Genomic DNA, 10,125 nt, shown 5'->3' with positions numbered 1-10,125 from the left:
TTTCTCTTCTAACGTGCAGTGGCACATCTTCCAAAAGCGCAGGCAAATGATTTTTTAAGAAATCACAATAACTTGCAGATGTTACAGTTTCTTGAAAAAAATAAGGTCCAATCACAAAATCTCCTATTAGGCCACACGAAACATTTAAAGACCATCGATGTTGAAAGGGAACACATCGCATCCAATTTGGGTTTTCCACGGCCCAATAATGCAGATTATGTCTATTTACATGCCCTGAATTCATAAAAGTGGCTTCATCGGAAAAAAGTATTTTGCACAAAAAGTCATTTTCCACAACACCCTGCAGCCACTCACAAAATCTTACGCGGTGATCGTAATCTGCTATCGAAAGCTCTTGTGATAAAACCATGTGATATGGATGATACTTTTGCCGTTTCAAAATTCGTTGACTTGATGAACGACTAATACGACATACGCTAAATGGTAAAGTGAACTTTTCTTTCTGTGGAAAAGTGACCTTTTTCATCTAGCGATCTGCGAAATTTAGTTTATAAGATTGTAAAATCGTCGTTGTAAGAAAGGGAGTCAGAAGGAAGCGTATTGAATTCCTTCTGGTCCTCGTGGTGAGACCTGGGCAATCGGTATTATTCTCTATTTGTAAGAACTTCTAGTAATCTTACGAGAATAATATCGAGCTAATAGCTGCACAATTATAATTTCCTATAACAATTTAAATTAAAATTTAAGACTTACTAGTTATAAAAACTAGTGTATGTAGAACTGCGTGTGAATTTACTTTGGGTTAGATTGGGATGGGCCAAGATGGGCCTTCAATGCTTCTCGGTGGCAACGGCATGGCTCTTCGTCCTGGAACATCTTCAGTTCCGCAGTGGTCGATCCAAGCTCGTGGTTCGAGTTGGCCCACTTGTCCAGCGGAAACCCTGCCGACTCCAGGATGTCGGTCAGCTGTCGACGGACTTCCCTCGCCTGCTGGACATTGTCTGCGCCGGACAAGATGTCGTCGACATAGGATTTGCGACGGAGAGCCCTTGCGCCAAGGGGGAATCGGCCTTCCTCATCCGACGCCAGTTGCTGCAACACCCTATGAGCGAGATACGGAGCAGGAGCGGTTCCATACGTTACGGTGGTCAACCTGAAATCAGATACCGCTTGTGCAGAGTCGTCTCTCCAGAGAATGCGCAGCCAATCTTGGTCGTCAGGATGGACTGAGATCTATCTGAACATCTTGACGATGTCCGTCGAGAATGCCACCCTGAAGAGGCGCCATGGTGTGATGATCGCCCAGAGGTCGCTCTGCAGCTTCGGTCCAGGCAACAACTCGTCGTTGAGGGACCGGCCTGCGATCGACGCAGCTGAGGCGTTGAAGACCACGCGGATCTTCTTCTTCCCATCAATCTCCTTCCATACTGCATGGTGCGGGATGTAGGAACCAGGATCTCGTTCCTGGAGAGGGGCATCTGCGAGGTCCATGTGCCCCAGGCGGCTGTACTCCCGCATGAAGGCCACGTAGTGGTTCCTGAGCTGCTAATCCCGTGCTCGTCTGGTCTCGGCGCTGAGGAGCATCCTGAATTCCCGTCGGTGGTCGCTCCTCCTCCCCTAAAAGGTAAACGATCAACATACCGACCGGTATGATCCCGAAACGTCGTGTCCTTGAACAGCTGTTCACATTTCAGGTCCTCCGGTGACAGCGGCTGAGACGACGGTACTTCCTCGATCTCCCAGAACCGTCGAAGATCGGGTAACGGCTCCTGGCAGCTCACGTGGTGGACACGGGTCTTCCTTACGGACGAGGTCTCCTCTCCAACGGGACCGATCAGCGTCCATCCAAACGGTGTTCGCACTGCGACTGATGTTCCGGCCGGTCCGACCTTTCGCTCCCGGAACAAAAGTCCGCAAACGTCGGCACCGAGAAGCACATCCACGTGCGCCGGGTTGGCAAATTCCGGATCGGCCAATGGCAGTCCTTGGATGTGGGACCAGTACTGCAGCACCACCTGCTTTGAGGGCGTGGGGGCGACCAAGGATTTGGTCACCAATGTCTCCAGATCCATCTGGAACCCAGGATCAATCGGGGAACGGAGGCTTACCTGGACTTCGGACCGAGCAGTCCCCACGGCGGTACCCTGGTAGCCCGTCAACGATACCCGCACCGCCCTTTTCCGCAGCCGTAGCGTTTGAGCGGCCCACTCGCTGAGGAAGGACGTCTCAGAGCCAGAATCAAGGAGGGCTCGTACCAGGAGAGTCTGGCCGTCTGGAGCCTCGAGCTGGACCTTTGCAGTGGCTAGAGGGATCCCCTGGTGAGTCTTCACAGCGTGGATGGCGGCTATCTCGACCGACTCCGAAGGTGTTCGATCCTCGACGACGTAGGCGTCGTGGATCGTCGTGTGGTGCTGCTGTCCGCAGACCCAGCACCGATTGGTAGAGGGGCATTGAGATAGTCGGTGTCCAGTCGCGAGGCACGAAAGACAGAGCCCTTTGGACACGACCAAGTCACGACGTTTCTCAGCCGATAACCCTTTATAACGCTTGCAGGATCCCATGGCGTGGTTTCCCGAGCAGAGTGAGCACGTGCGACCGCCCTTCCCCTTCGACTTCGTTTCCTCCACCTTGACGGCCAGCAGGTGACGGCTGACTGAGGCAGACCCACCACGACTGGAGAAACTGTCCGATTTCGAGGGTTGAGGCGACTCTAACCTTCGCATGGACGTGAGAGCGGTTCTCCAGGAAGTCTTCCAGCGCCTGAAATTCCGGTACGGCGGTAGGATCGACGAGGGTGGCCTCCCACGCTAACCGAGTCGTCTCGTCCAGCTTCTCCGTTGGCAGGAAAACGAACCATTCGTCCCACTCCTCAACGGGCTTTCCAAGTGCCTCGAATGACTGCTGTATCTGTCGAAAGTCGTCGACGAGACTGTGCAGCTTCTCCGGTCAGGCACGACTTGAGGTAATTGAGCTTCGACACCTTCGACAAACGGGCCTTGTTATGGACAGCCGCTTTAAACTGGTCCCGAAAGCTTTCCCACTGGAGGAGGTCGCCAGAAAAGGTCGGCAGGAGAAGTCTCGGCAGCTTCGTGTCTGACTCCGTATCCGGAACTGCACCTGTTGTGTTCGCGCGCGGTCGGCGAGGACAAAGAAGTCCGTTAGCGCGTTCAAATGTACGGGACCGTTGGAGGTCTAGTTGCACCTGCAATTTGCCCAAAATCTAGGGTATTCGAAGCACGGTCGACTAACGGGTGACGGATCCCTTAGCTTCTCGACGCTGCGCTTTCGCATCTGCGGATTCTGAACACGTTATCGCAACGGCACGCACGAGGGTCGAGATCCCTTGTTTCCGCGCGTATATTCGACGAACGTGAACGAATTCGATCCGGCTCGAAGGACCAATGTTTTAGATATACGGGCATTTACAAAATGAAACGTTACCGATACTCTAAGGTAGATGTAAAAAGCGGGGTACCGACGAAACGATTACGTAAATCTACACATAGGTGAGAACTCCGAAATCGAATGTCGTTTGTGCGTGTCAATAGACGAACTGAACGATCAGCTGGGCGCGTCGATCCACCGCATCCGCTCCCCACGCCGCGACGGCGAGGCCCGAGCTGCTCGATCCACCCTGGAGCTCGCGGGGAGCGGTGGAACGGTGCGGGGCCGACGGCGCGCCGGGCTGATCGACAGATCGAAGTCATATTTATTACTAGTTAAAATACATACAGAGTTAACACTTGAAGTGATATTTACAATAAAGATTTATAATAAAGTAAAATCTCGAACAAACATAAAAACATAAATTGACAATAATGCTCGATTCTCCATCTGCTTACATTGTAGGGTGTTGGTCGGTCAACGATAATTTACTGTAATAGCGACCTTACAATCATCTTATACTTTTTGTCAAAATTTCACTTTCTATTTAAATTAGTTTGTTATTGAAACTCATTGGTAGTTTTAAATAGTACTTGAAATACTTTAAGTGATATTGAAATGTGGGAATATTACAATTTGGAATATACAGGGGGAGAGATGGAAAAAGATAGGAAGTGCAAGGTACAACATGTGGTACGGGAGGGTGAAGGGAGAAGGGTTACCAGGGTACCTGAAGAAGGGGTGGGGAGAGAACATGTGGCAAAGGGTGGCCAGGTACAGGTTGGGAAACGAGATGAGAGGTGGAAAGTATTGGTTGGAGGAGGAGAAGAAAGTATGTAGGGTATGTGGGTGGGAGGAGGAAACGTGGGAGCACGTGTGGGAAGTGTGTATGGGAGGGGCTGAGGGGTGAGGTTGGCAGGGGATGGTGGGGGAAGTATTAGGGGATGAAGGAGAAGGAGAGGAATGGATGAGGAAGGTGGATGATTGGAGGAAGAGCATGAATGGAAGAGGTATAGGAGAGGAAGTATAAGGAGAGAATGCATAGGAATGGAGCGAAAGAGAGAGCAGCCGGAAGAGGAGGTCCAGGAGGCGGGAGAAGGATGGGTGAGGTGTAGGGATGGGGGAGATCAGAGAAGCATGTGGGTGTGAGAGAGGGAAAAATAAGAACGCGGCGGATATTAGTGTAAGATCGCTCTCTCTCTCTCTCTCTCTCTCTCTCTCTCTCTCTCTCTCTCGTGTGGCGTGTTTTTAAGATAAGTTTAGTTAAGTTAGGGTAAGTTAGGATAAGTCTAAGGTTAAGATTAGGGTAAGAGCGAGCGAAAGCGGGAGATGTAACTAAAATTGTAACCCCGAGGGGAATCAATAAATGATATACATACAATTTGGAATATTTCGTCGTTAAATAGCCTAGCCGGACGAGGTAGTAAAAAATGCCCCATTCGATTTTTGGTCAACTTTTTCCAATTAATTGCATGCAAAAATTTTGAAAAAACCTGACGAATTGCGGTTATTGATATTCATATTTGAGAATTTCTACATACGTTGTAACGCGCGCGCCAGTCTCTGACGGCTCTGTCCTCGTTATAGCATTCCTACACGGCTCCGAAAATTATTCGAAGTCGAATAAACCGCCGAATAAAGACACAGATGAAAATGAACACTTTATTCAACGCTAAAGATGAATCGCTCAACCCAATAAAAAATTATCTTTATTCGTCGAATAAATTCATTACGCGTGGAATAGAGATAACATAATTATTTTTATTTGACGCGTAACAAATCATTTTTTTATCTTTTATTCGCAGTTTGAAATGTCTATTTCAATAAAAATTTGCCCATCTTTGCTTCTACAATTATATTATTTTATATTATATTAATTCATCCACGTGATTCTCTCTCAAACTCTATACTATTCGGAATAGTATGTTAAATAAACGCTACTCTGGTTTTCAACATATTTCTGTTCCCACAGATCGATTCTTCGAACAATTATCTATAAAAAAAGTGTAAGGAAATAATGCTTGTTCATGAAATATTTTTAAATTACAAATTAAGGTATCTCATATGAAATTTGAAGTAGAAATTGATTTTCCTAAAATTATGCTTTAATCGTTTCTTACGTAAAATATTTTTACGAATTTTTTGTCCTTGATATTAGTTTTACTTTCAATATTTTAAATCTTAAAAAGCAACACTAAAAAAAATATCTGTTTAATTCGAATACGGTCGTCGGAGAATGTAACATTTGATAATCGATATGGTTCCGTGATGATCCACCTTCTCACCAATGAGAATTTCCTTAGTGGCCTTCTGTATCGACGAGTTACCGTCGTTGGCCTTCTGTTTCTTACTCCAACCAAAATCTATCCTAGAGGGCAGTAGAAATCACCGTATTTTTCGAGCGACACATTCTCCCGTAAGGCTGGCAGTCTTTATATTGTTACGTCCCGCGGTTGGTTACGCGATGGTAAAGACGCTTCGCGATTTTACCGCGGAGAGACGCTTCAAAATTACAACCATTTGGCTCACTCGACTCGTACGTTCGAAGTCTAGCCGGGTCCACGGTTCCACGTAGATATGTAGATATGCTACTCACCAACAGTCCTGGACAGATTGCAAGAAACAGAGACAGATGGGGCAGCCGTGCTCCCTCGGATTGGCTACGGAGAATAGGTCGGTGTCCTTGTCCCTCTTAGGTCGATGGCTCTCTCTCTCTGAAGATGTTGGTCCTGATGCTGCGCGGCCGCGAGATGGTGCAGACGTTCGCCGAATGGATTGGATTGTTAGACACGAGAGGGCGAAACAACTGGCGTAAATAGTGGTTACAACCGGCGCGACGCGGCACTCTCTTGCGCGGGATTGGCGGGTAATAAATGGCAGGATTTGAATGGTTAACACTAAATATATATATTCAAAGAAGTAGTTGGAATACAAAGACTCTTAATACTAAATATTGGAACAGCTAGATATAATAAGAGGTAGTAACGTTTGAAATGGAAACGCGAGATGTTGACGCGACCAGGTCGCGGGTGAAAACCGACTTCCTCGGGAATTGTCCAGACCTCTTTCGCTCGGAGATCGCGTGGAGGGGCGCGTGACGTATTACGCGTCGTAGTCTGGCTCGCTAGAGCGCGGTGACGTAATGTCACGCATCTTGGCGCGCCTCGGAGATGGGGAATACGGGACTTGGAATTCTATGTGATGTAATGTAGTGGCTATCTATATATTATACAACTTATGACCTAACGCGACATCTAGTTATAACCAAACACAACATCCCGACGGCGCGACATCCATTCAGAAGCTAACGCAACATGTCGATAGGCGTGACATCTAGTTATAACCTAGCGCAGCAACACGTCGGCAGACGTGACAATATATATCTCGTCGGTGACACGGTTCTGTTCCAGGAAAGACGACACGGTTCTGTTCCAGGAAAGACGACACGGTTCTGTGCCATGATAAGGCTAAGCAGATGTCAGCACTATATCGGGAACGCCGAAAACCCGGGCGTGAGCACTCTCCTATCCTCTCTGATATGATCTATATCTTCATTATCGTGGCCACATTCACATATTGTATAATTTGTAGGGAGTATAGTTGACTCCCTAGTGCATCCGCTAGGCGACGCAGTGAGCGCCAATACATAATAGCAGAACTCAAGGTGTCTAGGGATTTTCCCCTAGACCACAGTCTCTTTGAATCTGCCGCCGAGAGCAGATGCGAATAAAGTTTCTCTTGTCAACACTCACGAGTCTAGTTTCTTTCCTTCATCGTAGGTCCAATACCTACACAAGCCATAATAAAATTTTCTGTGCCGATACGCGTAGCAGTGATTTCCATCCAGTTTCCGGTTTCCCGGCGGTAGTAGGCCTCAGTCTGGCAATCCACTAGACCGTAAACCTACACAACTGGTTTTCTTACGCCCTCTACGCTGACGAACGATAAATGTTGGAACTAGATCCACAAAAATGATCAAATCAAAATTATATAAAGACTGCCATCCCCCGTGTTAAACTGCGAGTCTCAAAGTGGGTCCCAGGTGGGAACTTTTATTCGTTATTCGAAATTTTTATTTAGATAAATATTTTGCCCAACTCTGGTCGGAGAATGTAACATTTGATAATCGATATGGGTCCGCGATGATTCACCTTCTCACCGATTAGAATTTCCTTAGTGGTCTTCTGCACCGACGAAATACCGTCGTTGGCCTTCTGTTTCTTACTCCAGCCAAAATCTATCCTAGAGGGCGGTAGAAATCACCGTATTTTTCGAGCGACACATTCTCCCGTAAGGCTGGCAGTCTTCCTAAATATCTGGTCGGTGTCCAGACAAAAAGATGATGCAGGTTCTGGTCCAGGCTAAAAATTAGTCTAGGGGGCAGCACTATACCGGGGACACTAAAATCCCGGGCATCAGCACTCTCATTTCATCTCTGCCGGCACTCTCATTTCATCTCTGCCGGACTCGGTCGACTAACCTCTTCTCCTCGGCAATCTCCTATTCCTGTCTCTTAGACAATTTCTCAAATTCTCAATAAAGTCTTTTTTGCCTTTCCCTATATTTTAAGTAAATATCTTCAGAGTCTCAAATAGCCGATCGCAGGTTAACAGTGCCTCAACAAGATCATTCATCGGACGCCTGGGCCCATGTGGCCCTAGGCTTGAGTGAAGCCATCATGACTTCCAAAAGTTCTACTCCCATGGGAACAAGCACGGCTGAATCTAACTCAAGTAATAAGAGAAAATCTGTAGACATGTTTCTCCCATCCCCTGGAATAGTAGGTAAGATTCAGGATAAAACGTCAGACTCTTCCTCTGCGAAGAGAAGACGCGAGCCTCCCATAGTCAATCTATATCCAACTTCACATAAAGGCCCGGCTTTTGTCTCCGCTATATTTGACAAAAATACGGTGAAAGAAAGGAATTCCCAGAATGCCCTTATGCTGGCCAAAGCTCTGAATAAAGTCAACCAAGGGGTAGAGGAAATCAGACCGGAAGGGTTTGGAAGGTTTTCAATCAAATTTAAATCATCTATTGAAGCAAACCAATTTATTAAAACTAACAAACCAGATCTTGAAGGGGTAAACACTTTTATACCCAAATTCAGGACTACCAGAAGAGGTATCATCAAAGGCTGGTCTACTGATTGCGAATTAGAAGACATAATTAATCATTCTGACTCTCCAGTTCCTATTCTGAATGCACGTAGGCTTAATAGGAGAATTAAAGACTCTCAAAACGGGAATTGGTCGTGGGTTCCAAGTGAGTCAGTCGTTCTTACCTTTGAGGGTACCGTATTACCAGACAATATCAAATTATACAACCTCATTCTCACACCGGTCGAGCTTTACATTGAACCTATCAAAATCTGCTATGGTTGCTTTCAATTTGATCATACCAACAAATTCTGCCGGAGTCCAAAAATATGTAGAAATTGTGGGTCAGTAGGTCATAACCTATTGGATTGTCCAAATAAGGATTCGCCATCCTGCGTACACTGTAAGGAAAATCACCCTACTCTTCATCCAGACTGTACTGCCCTGAAATCTAAGAGAGAAATTAACACAAAAATGAATTTATTAAACATTAGCTTCTTCGAAGCCCGTCAACTAGTTTTGGGTAACTCCAGGATTTCTTCCAGATCTCAGTTTGCAGCGACCAAAGAAAACTTCCCCCCACTTAAAATTAAAAGTCAAGCAGATATCGTTAACTTAAAGTCAATTGGCGGTCAACAAAGCCCTTCTTCCTCTCCCTCCGTTTGGACTCAGTCCGCTCCCTCCATCTCCCCAATAAACTCCACCAGAAAACCCCCTAATCTATCCTCCAGTCTTCTCAATGCATCCAGATTATGCTCTTCAATGAAGGATTATTCATCCAAACCGATTCAATCCTCCTCTTCCCCCTCTGCACTTATCAATAAAAAATTGCCTAATTCTCCCTTATCCTCCTCCCTTCCTCCATCTTCACCCACACCTTCTAACTCGAACTCAACTCTCGATTTACAGCCTCCCCCAAACAGAAAAATCACTCAGGTCTCAATTAAACAATATAAGCCTTCTATATCGTTGAAAAAAACTAATATATCTTGATTTCTAAACATTTTATTATGGATAACCCCCTTAGAATCACACTTTGGAATTGTAGGAGCATTCTAAGTAAGAAAGTTGAGATCACTAGCTTAGCTGCTAGATCAGATATTATAGTATGTACAGAAACTTGGCTCAATCCACAATTAAAATTCTCTGTCGCAGGATTTAACATAGTCAGGAAGGATCGCCTTGTTGGCAAGGGAGGCGGCATTGCCATCCTCATTGCCAAAGACCTTAAGTACGATATTTTGAATTCTATTGTACATAACGACCCTCATACAGAAACCTGTTGTGTTCAGATTACGAACACTGAATGTAAGATAGTCTTAGCAGCATGTTACAGACCCCCTTTCGGTAGATTATCCACTGTCCACTGGGAATCCTTTGTCCAAAATATCAAAGACATTGGTCCGTTTTTAATAATGGGGGACTTCAATGCTCACCACCCAGAATGGAATTGCTCCAAAATAGATGGACCGGGCAGAAACCTTCTTCAAGCGATTGACAACCACAACATAGACATATTGAACTATAACCTATCCTCCCACTATGATATGCGTAACAACACCTCAAGCAATCTTGATCTTATACTGGCCCCTAGAAGTCTCTCAGATTCCCTGTTCATAGCACAGGAAGAAGATCCACTCGGTTCTGACCACTTTCCTCTTCTCATCAAACTTAAAACCTCT

At 46.1% G+C, this 10,125-nt stretch overlaps 1 protein-coding gene across 2 annotated transcripts; it reads left to right on the top strand.

Annotated features, from left to right (window-relative positions):
- The first annotated feature begins 1,124 nt into the window (after positions 1 to 1,124).
- Positions 1,125 to 4,547, top strand: LOC143364682 (uncharacterized). Of its 2 annotated transcripts, none has more exons than XM_076804893.1 (3): positions 1,125 to 1,585; positions 1,671 to 2,279; positions 2,515 to 4,547. In XM_076804893.1, the coding sequence occupies exons 1-2, from the start codon at positions 1,393 to 1,395 to the stop codon at positions 2,174 to 2,176; spliced, it is 699 nt and encodes a 232-aa protein (XP_076661008.1). In that variant the 5' UTR covers positions 1,125 to 1,392; the 3' UTR covers positions 2,177 to 2,279; positions 2,515 to 4,547. The 2 variants fall into 2 exon arrangements, with proteins under 2 accessions (XP_076661008.1, XP_076661007.1); XM_076804892.1 differs by having other exon boundaries at positions 1,656 to 2,279.
- Positions 4,548 to 10,125: the final 5,578 nt, after the last annotated feature.

Source organism: Halictus rubicundus, unplaced genomic scaffold (genome assembly GCF_050948215.1).
Source record: "Halictus rubicundus isolate RS-2024b unplaced genomic scaffold, iyHalRubi1_principal scaffold0845, whole genome shotgun sequence".
NCBI classification, from domain to species: Eukaryota; Metazoa; Arthropoda; class Insecta; order Hymenoptera; family Halictidae; genus Halictus; species Halictus rubicundus.
This window is presented reverse-complemented; position numbering and strand designations above follow the sequence as displayed.